The sequence below is a fragment of the Aythya fuligula genome, chromosome 26, assembly GCF_009819795.1.
Source record: "Aythya fuligula isolate bAytFul2 chromosome 26, bAytFul2.pri, whole genome shotgun sequence".
Classification (NCBI taxonomy): Eukaryota; Metazoa; Chordata; class Aves; order Anseriformes; family Anatidae; genus Aythya; species Aythya fuligula.
In genome coordinates this window covers 328,052-343,625 of record NC_045584.1, presented here as the reverse complement: position 1 = coordinate 343,625, position 15,574 = coordinate 328,052, and the positions used below count along the sequence as shown (strand labels likewise).

General features: G+C 64.5%; 1 protein-coding gene across 2 annotated transcripts; it reads left to right on the top strand.

Annotated features, from left to right (window-relative positions):
* Nucleotides 1-285: 285 nt before the first annotated feature.
* On the top strand, nucleotides 286-15,173 carry POLRMT (RNA polymerase mitochondrial). 2 transcript variants are annotated; one of them, XM_032203690.1, is made up of 21 exons: nucleotides 286-343; nucleotides 867-962; nucleotides 1,629-2,317; nucleotides 2,676-2,806; nucleotides 3,328-3,514; nucleotides 3,962-4,111; nucleotides 4,260-4,427; nucleotides 4,754-4,924; nucleotides 5,579-5,818; nucleotides 5,995-6,774; nucleotides 7,321-7,443; nucleotides 9,263-9,385; nucleotides 10,271-10,450; nucleotides 10,706-10,792; nucleotides 11,033-11,146; nucleotides 11,872-11,924; nucleotides 12,172-12,270; nucleotides 12,469-12,541; nucleotides 13,021-13,103; nucleotides 13,637-13,707; nucleotides 14,479-15,173. In XM_032203690.1, exons 1-21 carry the CDS (start codon nucleotides 286-288, stop codon nucleotides 14,526-14,528), a joined length of 3,726 nt encoding a protein of 1,241 aa, XP_032059581.1. In that variant the 3' UTR covers nucleotides 14,529-15,173. The 2 variants fall into 2 exon arrangements, with proteins under 2 accessions (XP_032059581.1, XP_032059582.1); XM_032203691.1 differs by lacking the exon at nucleotides 286-343 and having other exon boundaries at nucleotides 875-962; nucleotides 2,207-2,317.
* Nucleotides 15,174-15,574: the final 401 nt, after the last annotated feature.

Sequence of the window (15,574 nt, the reverse complement as noted above, 5' to 3'; positions counted from 1 at the left end):
GGGCTGCCCCGTGGACGAGCCCCGCGGGGCCGCCCCGCTTCGTGCTCGCGATCCCGGCCGCTCCCGGCCCCGCTCCCAGTCCCGCTCCGTGCCCCCGCTCCCGCCCCGTCGGGCCGCTCCTTCCCCCCCATGGCCGCCAGGGGGCGCGGGGCGCGGCCGCGCTGCCCGCTGGGAAATGTAGTTCTCGCGCCGCCGCCGCCTCCTACAACTCCCGGCGGGCTGCGCGCAGCGCCTGCGCGGTGCGGCGGGGGGCGGGGGGGCAGCATGGCGGCCTAGCGCGGCTCCATGGCGCTGCTGCGGCTGCGGGCGGCGCTGCTGGGCCCGGGCCCGCTGCGGGGCGGCGGTGAGGGGCGGCGGCGGCACCGGGACCCGGGGGGGGGGCGGGGGTGTGGCGAGGGGCCGGCGCCGAGGGGTCCCCGGGGTGCTGGGCCGGGGGGGGCTCTCGGGCCGCGCCCCCATGCACGGGGTGGGGGTGGGGGTGGGGGGGGCACCGGGGGCCTGACCCCCCCCCCCCCTTGGGGCAGGTCCCGGCTGTGCGGCGGGGCCGGGGCTGGGGCTGGGGGGGGGTCCTGGGGACGGGGGGGTCCTGGGGGTGTCCCTGGGGGGGGGGCTCTGGGGTCTTGGGGGGTCCCTGGAGTCCTGGAGGGGGCCCTGGGGTCCTGGCCCCCCCCGAGCCATGGGGCAGCCCCGGCCCCTTACCCCAGCCCCTGTCCCCATCCCTCTGAGGCCGCTGCCACCCCCTGAGCCTTGCTGGGGATGGCCCCGCTCCGCGCCCACCCCACTGCACGCAGCAGGGCCCCTCTCACCCCCCCCCGCACCGAGCAGGGCCCCTCTCACCTCCCCGCCTTCGTTCCCTCCTGCCGCAGGGATCCCGTGGAGCGTCCTCAGGACCTACTCCTCCGTCAGTGCCAAGGAGAAGGCGAGGAGAAATGCGGTGTGTGAGAGGACGGAGCTGCTGGAAGGTAAATGGGGGGGGGGGGCGGAGCTGCAGCGCTGCCCCTTGTTCAGTGGCCTGGGAGGTTTTATAGGAGCCTTCCCGTTCTGTGTAATCATAAGGAAAAGATTTGGGACTGGAAACGCTCGCGGCCTGCTGAAGGATGTGGGCTTCCCACAGACCTGCTGGCTTTCCTGAGCATGTTCTGCCCTGTCCCGGTACCTGGAGGTTCCCCCTGCCCACATCGAGTCCCTGTGACGTGCAGGGTGGTCCTAAGGGGTGGTGGCAGAGCCCCTCACAGGGCATCCGAGGGCCCTGCAGACTGGGGAGAACTCTCCCTGCAGAGAGTTCCAGCTTTGGGCACTCTGCCCGGGTGAGCTGAGGGCGTGAGGTCCTTGGAGGGAGGCCCAGTGAAACGGCCCAGCAGCAGGTCGGGGTTAGGCGGGCGTGAGCTGCTGCCTTGCTCCACGTGGTGCCATTTTTTGGCTCCCCCTGACCCTGGGACAGGCCACGGCTTGGAGCTGGACCCCAGAGAGACCCCGGGCAGCGCGTTGATGAGAGCTGCTGGGGGGCAGGGCTGGGGGGGCAGGGAGAGGAGAAGCCCTCGCGTGGTGCCTCTTCCCCGTACCCACCTTTCTGAGCACCTTGCTGCGCCTTGTGCCGCTTCACCTCTGCCCCGGCTGTTTCCCCGCAGTGCTGAAAGCCCGAGTGAAGCAGCTCCAAGCCTCCCCCGGCCCCGAGGTGACGGTGAGCAAAGCGGAGCTGGCGCCGCTGGGGCTGGGCAGGCAGCAGGAGTCCCCGGCCCCCAGGCAGAGCACCGCGAGCCCAGCCCAGCCCAGCAGCTGGGTGGAGAAGCTGAAGAGGGAGATGTACGTGCGGCAGGCCAAGGTGGAGAGGAAGCTGTCCATCGCGGCCTCCAAGATGACTCTGGTGGGCCAGGCCAACGCCAAAGTAAAGGTGAAGGCGGTTCCCAGCACCAAAGTAAAGGTGAAGGCAGTTCCCAACGCCAAAGTAAACGTCAAGGCGGTTCCCAAGCCCAAGGCCAAAGCCAAACCCAAGGCCAAGAAGATGCCCAAGGAAACCAAAGCGGCTGCGTGGAGCCAGAGCCATGCCGGCCCCAGCAGCGCCTGCAGCAAGCCCGAGGTGGTGGAAGTGAAGCAGGACGTGAAAGCAGAGAAACCCCCGAACGTGCCTGAAAAAAGAGAAAGCAACCACCAGAAGATCATGCAGCAAACCATCCAGTCTAACCTGGAGTGCCTCCTGTGCTTGCAGCAGCCGGAGGAGGCTGAGAGGCTGCTCCTGCTGTATCACAGCTCCCCCATGAAGAGAAAGCTGCTGACCATCGGCGCGTACAACATCGTGATGCGCAGCTGGGCAAGAAAGGTGTGGGGCCGTGGGGTGCTGCCTGGGCTGGGCTCGGCCCCGTGGTGCTGGGCTGTCTGAGAGGCTGAGGGGAGGGCTGTGCTGGCTCAGGGGGAAGAGCTCCGTGCTCGTAGGAGCAGTAGTTGCACTTGGATTTCTGTTTGTCACGCTGCGCTCAGTGATTTCAATTTGGGAGAACTGGGTTCTGTGAGGGGTGGAGCTGGGCTGAGGCCCCCGATCACTGCGAGGTGGCTCTGAGGGGGGGGAGAGCACGGGGCAGCACGGACGGGGCTGGGCTGGACAGGGAGCAGGGGCGTGGAGCTGCGATGGCAGCATTCAGTGTCAGTTTTCCACGGCCTCCTTTCCTTCTCATCCCCAGGGCTGCCTGCACCGCCTCAACCGGGTCCTCTCCATGCTGGAGTCCGCCGGCCTCCGCCCCAACCTGGACTCGTATGCGGCGGTGCTGGAGTGCATGGGCCGGGGCCAGGCGTGCACCAAGATCATCTGGAGGTGAGGCACGGGGCCCCGGGGTGGGCTGGCAGCTCCCGGCCGGGGCTTTGTCAGATCCCGGGGGCAGAGGAGATCTGGGAGCAGAGAGCTGTGCACGGGGGGTACCCGCTGCCCTAGGGCGGTGCAAGTACAGCACCTGCAGGGTTTGTCAGCCCCCTGCGTGTGTTTGTACGCAGCTGTGTCTGAGGATGGGGGAAGCGGCTGCTTTTCCCTGGCCTCACAGAGGCAGTGGAGACCAGCAGTCAGCCTCCCCACCCGTGTGGAGGAGAGAGCTGCCCACTCAGCAGCAGCGAGGGCCGGGGGGGGATGGCTGAAACCTGAGGCTGGTGACCTTGTGGGGGACGGGCTGCGCTCTGCGGGCAGCTGGGAGCCTCAAAAGGGAACGTCCCCAATGGCTTCTCTTCTCTGTGCTCAGTCTTCTCTTGACAAGCTTTGTTCCCTGCCTCATGGCGTGCTAATTTCTATCAACACACAGCACAGTCCCCCAGGGAAGTTTAAATCTCTTACCTGCCCCTCCTCAGGTGTGTGCAGCAGCTGAAACAGGACGGCTTCCACGTGGATGAGCTCTTCCAAAAGTGCCTGTTTGAGGGAGATGAGAAGGAGACGGTGCTGAGGGCCATCAGGATCGTGCAGCCAGACTACCAGCTGCCGCCTGCCCCCAAGCCCCAGACCTGCAAATCTGCTCTGCTCAACAACTTCTACTCCAAAGTAAGCCGCCGGGTTGGGGTGGAGGTGTTGGAGGTGGCCACACGGCGCTCACACGTCCCCAGGGTGCGGTCAGGTGCAGCTCAGGACCGTGGCATGGGAAGAACTTTGCAGCCTGCTCCCTGCTCAGCAGCCAGCGCAGTTCATCAGGCAGCAAATTGTTCCGAAGGAGTAAATGCCCTTCCAGCTGCCTCACAGAGGAACAGAGACACCGAGGGCTGGTGGGGGGCCTGTAGGACCTGCACGTGCCAGAAGGGTTTCCTGGCAGGGCAGCGCTTGGCTACAGGCAGGAGCAGCACAGTCCCTGGAGAGGCTTCTGAGCCCAGGCTCCCTGGAGCTTGCCAGCCAGAAACCCCAGACCTCTGGTCCCAGCCGCCCGCCTCTGGCAGCACAGGGGCACCTCTTGTCCTCCTCTGGCTCCTGGCGCTTACTGCCTCGCTCTCGTTGCAGGAGAAGGTGGTGTCCTACCCCAAGCTGGATTTCTCTGTGCAGGAGCTGCGGGAGCGCTTCCAGCAGCAGCTGGAGATGGAGCTGAACAGCACCATCACCATCCAGTCGGTGGAGTCGACCAAACCGCTGACCCCGCAGGCTCTCAGAGCGGTAAGCTTGGGGTGCCTGGGGCCGCGTGTCGAGGGCTGGGGGCGGTGCAGTCCTCGGGGCTGGTATGGGCCCGCAGGGTCCTGTGAAGGGGGCAGCTCCCTGCTGGTGCCCCCTGACCACAGCGGGGCTTTTCCCCTTCCTGGTGCAGCGCAAGCAGCTGGCCGCCCTGCGTGCCCAGTGGCGCGGGGCCATCCTCCAGGCCCTGCAGAAGGCGAAGCACAACATGTCCCAGAAAAGGACGATGTCGGGGTACAACAGCCTCTACCCCTACCTGTGCCTGCTGCCCGATGAGGAGTACGTGGACATCATGATGCAGGTAGGAGCCTGCCCTGACCCCGCAGAGACGCAGGAACGGGGCCTCCTGGGGCTCCCACAGAGCTCTGATGTCCCAGTCAGGGCTGCAGAATCAGAGCACGAATCTCAAGGTTTGCCCAGGCTGTTAGACGTGGGCTCTGTCTGCTCCCTCTGCTGAGCAGCTGTAGCAGCCCCACTCTGTCCCTGAGCATCCTTCCTCATGCTCAGCATCACGGGAATCAGCATTTTTCTGTGCTCCCCACACAGGGACTTTAACTCCTGCTTTCTTTCTGCTCCATCTTTCTGCTCCTCCCTCCTGAAGTCCCTCTTTGCCTTCCCCTTTCTCAGATCCTCAACACGCTCTCTCCACAAGGAGAATCCCTGTCTGTCCTAGCCAGGGAGCTGGGCTCCAAAGTCTACGACAGATACCTCACCCAGAGGAAGCTGCACAGCCGCCAGCTGGAGAAGGTGCAGGAGATTTACCAGGACTACATCCACCTGCTGGCGAAGGACAGCCAGGTGGGCGCTCTGCAGGCCCATGGGAGCAGAGCAGAGGTGGGGCTGGGCGCTTTGTGTGGGCGCCCCTCACACCCACAAGGTCGGGTCGTGGTGCTGCAGGGGCCATCAGAACCTCCAGGGCCCCGTTTTGTGGGCCCCAGCCCCACGATGAGGGTCGGGTCGCTTCTGGCAGGGCTGTGGCTGTTCCTGAGGGCGTGACCTGAGCACAGCTGGCCACTGGGGGCCGTGCGTCCCGCACGGAAGAGCTCTGGGCTGGAGCAGGGTGCGCTCTGCGGGGCAGGGCAGGAGAGGAGATGGGCACCAGGGCCACGGGTGTGGGCAGTGAGGGCACGGAGAGCGGGGTGCTGGCAGGGCCACGAGCCTGGGGCACTGCAGAGGCAGATCTGCAGTTTGGGGGGCAGGGACGGGGGTGGGCATGGAGATGTGGCTGGGAAGGGTCTCACAGGCCAGGCCAGGGGCACTGCAGCAGAAGCAGGTTCTCCTTGTTGGCCCTTTCTCAGCCACAAAAGCAGTGCTTCCCCACGGAGCCCTGTCAGGCAGGAGCTCACAGAGTCCCTCTCAGAGCCACGTGCAGGGTCCAGAGGTCACGTCCAGCTGAACTGGAGCGTGGCTGCCCCCTCCAGCTGACTCGATTTTTCTTCTTCCCCCTCCCAGCCTGGGGAGTACTTGCCACGGGAATACTGGGAGAAGCTGGTGGCAGAAGCTGGCTACGGGCCTTCCCTGAGGCTCAAGGACTGCAGCTGGCCGTACGTGCTCCTGATGCGTCTGGGCGTGTACCTGCTGGAGATCCTGGTGCACTCCGTCAAGGTGCCCAGGAACACCCTCAAACCTCGCTTGGAGTCCAGGCTTATCCCCGTCCTCTACCACATCTACTCCTTCCGCAGCAGCTGGCAGGTGAGCCTCGCCCCCGGGGGGTCACCTCTGCGGGGGCTCTTGCGGGGCCCTTTTCCCTCCCCGATGTCTTTCTCTGAGGCTCCAAGGAGCATCTGGGTCCGTCACTTGCCGACTGACCACGCTCTGCCAGGTTTCCCCCTGCTGCTGTCCCTCACCTCTCGGATCCTCTCCCCCAGGTCGGGCTGATAAAGCCCCACCCCATCTTCTCCCAGCTCATGTCAGACGCCGCAGAGACCACGCTGACCTTCAGCTCCTCCGTCATGCCCATGCTGTGCCCCCCGATCCCCTGGACTTCCCCCCACTTCGGCGCCTTCGTGCTGAGCGACACCAAGCTGATGCGCTACGTGGACGGGGCCTTCCAGCACCAGCAGCTCCTGGACCAGTGCCCCCAGGTGAACCTCCACCCCGTGCTGGACGCCTTGAACCAGCTGGGCAACTGCGCGTGGAAGATCAACCAGCCGGTGCTGGATATAATCATCTCCATCTTCAACGACAAAGGCAACGAGAAGCTGGACATCCCGCCGCCCCTCTCCGAGGCCCCCAAGCCCCCGGTCAGCCCCGGCAATTCCTCTGCCTGGCACAAGTCCCAGAAGCACGAGCTGCTGCTGTGCAAGAAGAAGGCGGCCGAGATGCACAGCCTGCGCATGGACGCGCTCTACAAGCTCTCCATCGCCAACCACGTGAGGGACAAGGTCTTCTGGTTTCCTCACAACATGGACTTCCGCGGCAGGACCTACCCTTGCCCGCCGTACTTCAACCACCTGGGCAACGACGTCACCCGCGCCATCCTGCTCTTTGCGGAGGGCAGGCCCCTGGGCCCGAAGGGCCTCGACTGGCTGAAGATCCACCTCATTAACCTCACGGGGCTGAAGAAGAAGAACAGCTTGCAGGAGCGGCTGGATTACGCCAACGAAATCATGGAGGAGATCCTGGACTCCGCCGACCGCCCGCTGACGGTGCGTGGGGAGCGGCCGGGGGGGCCCTGCCTGCCCTCGCGGCGCAGGGCTGGGACCCGGAGCCAGAGGGGAGCAGCTCGGGCTGCAGCCAGCCCTGGGCGGGTTGGGGGTCGCCCGGTGAAACGATGAATGGAAGAGCAGGAAAGCTCGTGCTGGTTTGAGCCCAAACGGGAGTTGTTCCAAACGTGCTAAGAGAAAAAGGCATCGGTGTCCTCTGATCTCAGAGGAGTCTTTAATCGCCCCTCTTGTGTAGCAGAGCTTCTGGGAAGTAAAGTAAAAAGGAAATCAGATCAATTTTGAACCGGCAACGTTTTGAAAGATAATTCTTTAAGGGGAAAAAGCAGAACAAAGCATTGCGAGTTTCCTAAGTACCACCTTTCTGTCTGTAAACACCTGGAATATTGTGGAAATAACGCTTCCCCACGGAGGCATGGTGAGGAGGTGCCTTGCCCAGTATTTCCTGAGAGCCCAGAGGCTCACCTCCTGCCTTTGCTGTGGGGTGCCACAAGAGCACTGCCTCCTAGCAGCGCGTTTTCCTCTTCCCAGGGCAGGAAGTGGTGGATGAACACCGACGAACCCTGGCAAGTCTTGGCGTGCTGTATGGAAATCGCCCAAGCCTCGAGGTCCCCGGACCCAGCGGCCTTCGTCTCCCATTTCCCGGTTCACCAGGTGGGTGCCGGGGGTTTGGGGGCCGGGCGGGGAGCTGGGGCAGAGCCCGGGCACCCGGGTGCAGCACGGCCAGGCCCTCCGAGGTGGGAGCGCAGCCCACAGGCATCTCGATCAGCTCCAGCAACGCGCTGCCGCCCGCAGCCGTGAAGGAAGCGGTTGAGGGAGGTGCTGCCCCACCTGCCCCTAGGTAACGGAGCCCGGCTGGGGCTGGATCCCTGCCCGCGGGGCTGCTCCTGCCCTCCAGCTGCAGGGTGCGGACCGGGAGCTGCCCTGCCCCGGGCTGGCAGGGCCGTGGGTGATGCAGGCAGCTCCCGCCTGCTCTGAAGGGCTCGAGGCTGCTCTCGGCCAGGGCTCGTGGAGGCGTGCACCTCTGAGGACAGAAATCAGCCGTCCCCTGCGTTCCCTGCTGTGTCTCTGGCCCCAGGTGCCTGTCCCCACCCAGCCCCAGATGTGCTCTAGGTGGGGCTTGCCCAGTTGCTCTGGTTCTGCTGGTGTCTGGCAGTGTCCGTCCCTCTGTCTGTCCGTCCCTCTGTCCGTCCGTCCCTCTCTGCTTGGGAGGAGCCAGGCATTGCCCCCCACACCCAGCTTCAGCCCTTCCTCCTGCTCCGTCCCAGCAGATCTCCAGCCCTCCTGCCCACCAGCTCTTTACCTGCACTGATAAATTCCTGTGCTGTATGGAGACAGGGATTAATTCTTCTCCTGGTGAGAGGGGTTTGCTCGTTTGTCTCACCAGAAGATCGGATGGCCCTAATGAAGCGTGGGGGGAGGACAGGGGGGTATTCTGCTCCTAGCTGTGGTCCGGAATATGCATGAGACTGTCCAAAGTGAGGGGCTCTGATGATTCTGTTATGACAACAAAAGATCAAGAGAGCAGCTGGGGGTGTGCGGAGGGTGCAGGGGATAAAATTCAAGCAAGGACCCTTCCTGGAGGGCACCGGAGTCTGCTTCCACCTGAGTCATCAGCGCTGGGTTAACAGCGGCGGCTCCTCTGCAGCAGCGGGGCTGCCGAAGCCGTGTCAGCTCTGTCCTCCAGCGTGCTGCACTGCAGGGCCTGGGGAGGGAGGCGGTGGAGGAGGAGGAGAGCTGCCCCTGCCGCAGGCTGCCTCGGAGCAGGGGGAGCAGGGACAACCCGGGGCAGGGGCACAGCTCCTGTGAGCAGCTTCACCTGGCACTGCCTGGGGGCAGCGGCGCCTTCCAGCACTGCCCTTCGGGTGCCGCCTGCCCCGTCCTGGCTGGTCCTGGTCCCAGGAGGGCCGTGACAAATCAGTCTGTGTCGGGCTGCGGGAGGGGCTGGTGGAGCTGGGCTTCTGCTCCAGGAGGAGGGGTGGAGGCCGCGGGGCTGCAGCTGCTCAGGCAGCCGTGGGCTTGCGCAGGGGTCGTGGTTGTCCCTGCCTCTGCCTCCGGTCCTGCTCCTGGGTTTTCTGAGATCTGTTGTGACTGCCGGGTTGTGGGGCCACTTTTAGCATCCCAGACACATTTGCTGTTTTCCAAATTTTCTGTTTTTTAATGTTTCCATGGAGCTGTCTCTCTGAGAAGTTGAGGGGGGCAGTGTGAGGCGAAGTTTCCCTTTTTCTTTTTTTAAACCCGATAGGCAGCAGGAGTTAGCGATGAGATCCAGACAGGAGAGCTGGCGGAAGGGGGATGGAAACCGGCACGGCCCTGGCCACTGCTGGGAGATCAGCTGCAAACCTGCCCACCGAGGGGAGGAAGCAGCAGCCACCCTCCAGAGCCAGGGGTGTCGGTGGCGCTGAGCGGCAGCGGGCGAGCAGGACGCCGTCCCCGTGCTAACGACTCCTCTCCCTCCTCTCTTCCCACACAGGACGGCTCCTGCAATGGCCTGCAGCACTATGCAGCCCTGGGCCGGGACCTCATCGGTGCCATCTCTGTCAACCTGATGCCCTGCAGCGTCCCCCAGGACGTGTACAGCGCGGTGGCCCAGCAGGTGAGGCGTGGAGGGGGCGCAGGGAGGTGTCCTGGACCCGCTCTGCCCCTCGTTGCACGGGGTCACCGCAGCTCCAGCAGAAAGGCTGGGATGGGACCAGCGTGTGGAGGGCTGGGGGAGCGTGGGCTGGGCAGAGGCAGGATGGCCCCAGACGGGGTCACTGCAGCGGGGTCGGGCCGGAGAGCTGTCCCCATCCACGTGGCTGTGAGAAATCCCTGGGGTTTCTGCTCCCCTTCGCTTCTGAATGAAATCTGGGAGGAGCGGAGAGGTGGAGGAGAGCAGGGAGTGCTCCTCATCTCCTGCTAACAGCTGGCTGGCCTGCAGGCTATGGGATTTTCTTCGTTTGAGATGGGTGGGAGGGAGGGGGAAGGGATTCAGCCCTTGGCCCTGCTGCCAAGACGTCAGCTTTCCTGGCAAGACGAAACGAGCCCGCTGGGGAGTGTGCGAGCCCTGCCAGGCGTCCAGTGGGCACTGAGCCCCTGGCTCTCCCTTCTAGAAACCAGCACGTTTCAGGGGCAGCAGCACACCTGCGCCCAGGAGGGGCCTGCCCGGGGTGCACGGCTTGCTCAGAGGTCCCAGCGGGGCGGCAGGGGCAGCACAGCCCGAGTGCAGGGCTGCGTCCTTGCAATGCGCGGGGCAGTGGCTCTGCTGAGGCAGCAGGGGAAGGCTCCGCTCCCCGCGGGCCCTGCAGCACCCGGCTGCCTCCTGATTCTGGCAGCAGACGAGCTCTGTTAGCCAGGGCAGGTGTATGCTGATAGCTCAGGCCAGGCAGTGTGGGGCTGGTGGGGGGCTCACGGGGTCCCCCAGGCTCCCCCAGCCACGGAGGGGTCCTGAGCGAGCACAGCTGGGGGATGGTGCTGAGCCGCAGGGCGCTCTGCTCCCCAGGTGGAGGAGTTTCGGAAGAAGGACGCTGCAGAGGGGCTGAAGATCGCCCAGGTGCTGGAGGGCTTCATCAGCCGCAAGGTGGTGAAGCAGACGGTGATGACGGTGGTGTACGGCGTCACGCGCTACGGCGGGCGGCTGCAGATAGAGAAGCGCCTCAAGGAGATCGACGAGTTCCCCGAGGTAGCCTGCCCCCCCCGGCCTCCCTGCAGCACCTTCCTCGGCTCAGCCCCTGCCCGTCCTGCGGGAGTTCCTCCTGCCCTGCTCTCTCCTTGCCCTCCCGAATCTCAGCTGGGTGTGCGGGGCTGAGCCCCCGGCCCTGCAGGTGGGCTCTGGGGGAGAGCTGGCTGCCAGCGCTTGTGGGTGCCAAGGGCTGTGTGGCTTTGGGACTTCTGCTGCCCCTTTGCCTGCCCCTCATTCTGCCCCTGGTCTGTGCAGGAGTACTTGTGGGAAGCATCTCACTACCTCGTGAGGCAGGTGTTTAATGGCATCAAGGAGATGTTCTCAGCAACTCGAGACATCCAGGTAAGGGGGGCGAGGAGCTCTGTGGGGAGAGCTGCTTCTGCTGGGCCCTGGCCCAGGGAGGATCCTCCCGTCCCAGCCCAGGGGTGCGGGGCTGTGCCCGGGGCAGGGCCAGGCTCCCCAGTACGTGCCGGGCTGTCCCAGTCTGCAGCAGGAGGCCGGGCTTGCCGGTGCTGGGAGGGAGCGGGGTCGGCTGCTGCCTGCACTAACTCCAGCCTCTTTCTTCCCCTTTCCCCCCCCAAGCACTGGCTGACGGAGAGCGCCAAGCTCATCGCCCAGTCGGGACAGACGGTGGAGTGGGTCACGCCCATGGGGCTCCCCATCGTGCAGCCCTACTATCGGGTCAGGTCCACTGTGGTGAGTGTCTGGTGGCAGAGCTGCGTCCCCTCGCCCGTCCCTCTGCCGCGGGGGGGAGCGGGGAAGGTGCAGCAGGGCTGGGGCAGCGAGCTGAAGGCTGGCAGTGCCTGCGGGTGAGGCTGCAGAGCCCGCAGGGTGCCTGTGTGCAGGCGCCTCCTCCAGCCTCACCGCGGGCACTGGAGCGTGGGGTGGGCTGCGAGGGAGCTGCCGCTTCTGTCCCACTCCAGCAGCTGGGGCTCAGGCCCCTTCCCCGCTCTGCAGAGCTGCGGAGCCGTCCTCGGGGCTGGCGTGATTCAGCCTCGCTGCTCTCGCCTCCCACGCGCCTGCACTGACTCACGGCTGCCCGGCCTCTCCCGTCCCGTCCTCACAGCCGCCCTCCGGTGGCCTCAGCTCGGCTGCGTGGGGGGCTGCAGGCGGGTGCCTCCCACCTGCAGGAGCTCTTCTCAGCCCCCGCAGGGTGAATCAGCATCTCCATCGCCCTTGGAAGGGGTGAAGGGTGCTCGCCAGCATCCTCGGAGGGGCGGCAGGCGAGGTGCCACTGGGGAGCGACGGCTGCCAGGGTGCCCGGGGGGCCCTGCAGACATCCCCGTCCGGCAGGGCCGTTCCCTGCAGCGCCTGGAGCACCTCGCTGCTCTGCTCCCCTCTGCAGAGGCGGGCGGCAGTGCTCAGTGCCTCGTGCTGCCTGGGCAGCCTGGTGTGACAGCCGATCCCCTTTCTTCCTGCAGCTGAATTCCAACATGCAGAACCTGAGCGTGAAGAGCTCCGCCAACACCAACCAGTAAGTATGAGCCTGCGCTCTTCACCGAGTCCCCGATGCCCAATTCTGTGCTTTGGGGACAAAACCTTCCCTGCCAGCGTGCCGAAGCTGCTGGTACTCCCCTGAGCTGCGGAGAGCCAGCTGGAGGAGCTGGGGCCCTTCAGGGCTGCCCCCGTCCACCCCAGGTCTTGGCTGGCTCTGCCCTGGCTCCCTCACCCTGGGCCCTGGACGTGCCCCAGCTCCTCCCGTGTCCCGCTCTGTGCTGCAGGAAGCCTGACACGGTGAAGCAGAAGAACGCCTTCCCGCCCAACTTCATCCACTCCCTGGACTCGACGCACATGATGCTCACGGCTCTGCACTGCTTCAGGTAGGCGCTGGTGGAGCAGGGCTGGGAGGAGGCAGCAGGGCAGGGCCGGGGAGCTCCCAGGGGCCACCTCTCTTGAAGGGCTTCAGGCCCTGCGCGGGGAGTGCCCTCTGCTCGTGCCCCAGGGTTTCTGTGGGGCAGGGAACAGCACAGAGCTGGGGCTCTCAGCGCTGCCTCACAGCACCTTCTGCTGCCTCCCAGGCAGGGGCTGACCTTCGTCTCAGTCCACGACTGCTACTGGACTCACGCGCTCACTGTGGACGTCATGAACCAGGTAAAAGTGTCCCGAGGCCCCCGTGAGCAGGGATCTTGCTGATCTGTCCTCTGGGCACTTGCCAGCCCTTGCCTCCCCTGGGCTTCGCTCCATAGGCGCATTGGCTTACCCAGGCAGGGTGAGCCTGGCTGCTTGCTGGTGGCTGCAGCTGACTCCTTGGTGCCGCAGGCCCCCTCCTGCCACCCTTCAGGGAGGGTGGAGAGCAGCACAGAGCAGAATCAGCGCCTCTGTCCTGCCCTGGGCTCTTCTGAACTGCTGCAGGGCTGCTGTGCGATGGATCAATAAACGGGGCTCGGCCTCTGCTTCCCACCTCCCCACACTGATTCCCTTCACCCTTGTCCAGCAGCCTCCCCCCCTTTCCCACTCCTGCCTGCTGCTTTCCCTCCTCTCGCCCCTGACCTGTGTTGGCTGAGGAGCGCTGAGGGGAAGGAGGGGAAAACGCCTCTTAACCTGCGCCTCACCATTGCTCCCTGGACCAGATCTGTCGGCAGCAATTCGTGGCTCTGCACAGCCAGAAGATCCTGCAGGATCTGTCCAAGTTCATGCTGAAGAAGTACTGCAGGTACTGCTTGGCCACGGGTGGCCCCCAGTCCGCTCCCTCCTCCCAGGTCCCTGTCCCACGGCTGCTCCCAGGCTGTGCCATCTCCCCGGGGGCTGATCCCACGGGAGGTTCTGCTTCCTTCCCAACTGACACCCAAGTTGTCTTAGACTTTGTTGTGAAACTCGAGGCATCTGCATCCTTCTGCTGCATTACTGAAGTGGGATTCAGTGCTTGAATCCCTCTGTGGGCCTGGGGTGGGCCTTGGTTTGCCCATGAGTGAGGCAGGAAGATGAGCTGGGGTCACCCAGTGTGCAGCCCTCGGTTATTGCCGTGGAGTCGGGTGAAAGGAGAGAGATGTCCCCAGGTCTGGGGAGCACCTGCAGCTGTCTCAGTCCCTGCCTGAGGCTGCTGTGGCAGGCGCTGGGCTCCTGCTGCCACAAGGCGCAGTGTTTTGGACGAGCTGAAGCCATGTTCAGGTCCCGTACTGGTGGGTGGAAGAGGGCGCCTGTTCTCCCAGAGCTGCCTGTGACTCGCTTTCCTTCTGGTTTGTCCAGCCCCAGCAAAGACAGCAGAGCCCCTTGGCAGAAGAAGCTGATGGAGCAGCTGTCGAATGTCCCCGAGACAGGTAGGAGCACAGGATGGAAGCTGCAGAGCTCAGAAACTGTTTGAAAACCAGAGGAAAGAGCTGGGGAAGGGCCCTGGAAATGACTGAACGTTTTATGGCATCTGATGTTGGACCTGCTGAGGCTCCAGGCTTGCCAAAGGGGTCCCCAAAGATCCATTTTTCCTGCCCGTCCTGGACTGCAGAGCCCGCAGACAGCATCTCTTGTCATTCCCCCAGTGGCCCCTGCCTTGCCCAGAGCTTTTCCTTTGGGATTGGCCCCGGCTTGACCCAGCTCCTGCTGTCCCCTGTCCTGCTGCTCTTCTCCCATCTGTTTCCAGCCACAAAGCATTTGCCTGGAGATGGGAGCAAGGATCTGAGCGCAGTAATTGCCAGGATCTAGATGATATCCACGCAATGGGATTAAGGCAATTAGTTTAACTCCTCCTAATCTCTCAGCCGTGCTTCTGCCAGGCCATCTGGCTAAACTTTGCCCTGCCGTTGTGGAACAGCAGAGCCCAGCGCAGTGCTGCTGAGCAGCCGCCGTGCAGTCAGTTTGCACCGAGGGGCCACGTGTGCCCCTCTGCCTTCTCTTCCTTGCCCCCAGCTGCCCGTTCCTCCGCTGTCCCAGACATGCAGGGGGCCGTCAGTTCCATATGGACCTCTGTGAGCCCACCAAGGGGGCTGAGCTGAAGCCATGTTCCGCAGCAAGCTCGGGACAGCTCTCTCCCAGGTGCCTCGTCACCATGCTCTGACCATGCTCTCTCACCTCTGGTCTCCCTTGCTTTCCCGCAGGGGAATTCAACCTGTCGAAGGTGATGGATTCCACTTATTTCTTCAGCTGAGCCCCAGCAGCCAGCGGCCCTGCACCACCTCTGGACTTTGGCTGCCTCGGAGCCTGGGGTAGGCGCTGGCTGGGTTCTTCTGTGCTGTGGCTCGTGGGGAAAGGGAGCGGCCCCCAGCCCACCAAGACACCCGCACCACATGGAGATGCTGGGGCAAACTGGCGCTCCTGGAGGAGCGCAGGGGGCTGGTGGGGATGGGGTGGCTGCGCTATTCACTGTTACTGCCTGGCGAGGGGAGAGGAGCTGGAGAGGGCAGCGTGATCTCGTGTGGGGTCACGGGATTCGACGGGGTTGGTGTGTCCCCACTGCTGCTGCCAGCTCCAGAGCTGGTCTGCCCATCGCTTGTGCTGAAGGTGCTGTCCTTGCTGTCCTTCTCTTCAGCTGGAGGGCTGGCCCCTGCCCGCAGGGGCAGGAGGGTGACGTGGCCCTGGCAGGAGCCTCCCCCTGTGGGGTGGGTGCTGCTCTCTGTGACCAGGTCCAGCCACCGGGCACCGTCACAGCTCCTGCTGTAGCACAGCCCCTGCAGCTCCCCCCTCTCTTCTCCAGGGCTGTGTTTAAGTTCTGCTCATTGGGTCTCAGGTAGGGGAAGAAAACCACTAACAGGGGTGGAAGTGTACGATACTGTAAATAAAATGTTTTTTGAAACATGGGGTGGAAAGTTTGTCCTTCTCCCCCTCTTTGCTTGGAGTCTGAGGGCCGCCTGGGCTCCCCTCCTGGTCCTCCTGCTGTCACCGTGCTGACAGGTAGCGGTTCGGTTCTGGGGGCTGTTGCATCCTGGTACCTGCTTTGCAGCAGAAGGGGATGCAAAACTGTCCTGCAGCCCTTGCTGTCGGAGCTGGCAGATTGGTGAAGCTGGAGCGGGGCCGGCCTCCACCCAGGGCTGTTTGCGGCTGCTCCCTGCAGTTCTGGCCAGGAGCCTCCTCTGGCCTTCCCCCCCTCCACCCTTCTCCCCTGGGGCTGTGTCTTTGTGGCCCAGCTCCTGCAGCCCGGCTGGAGGTGAAGAGTGCTGGGAGGAGGCTTTTTGGCCGCGGCCCTCTGCTCTTTAA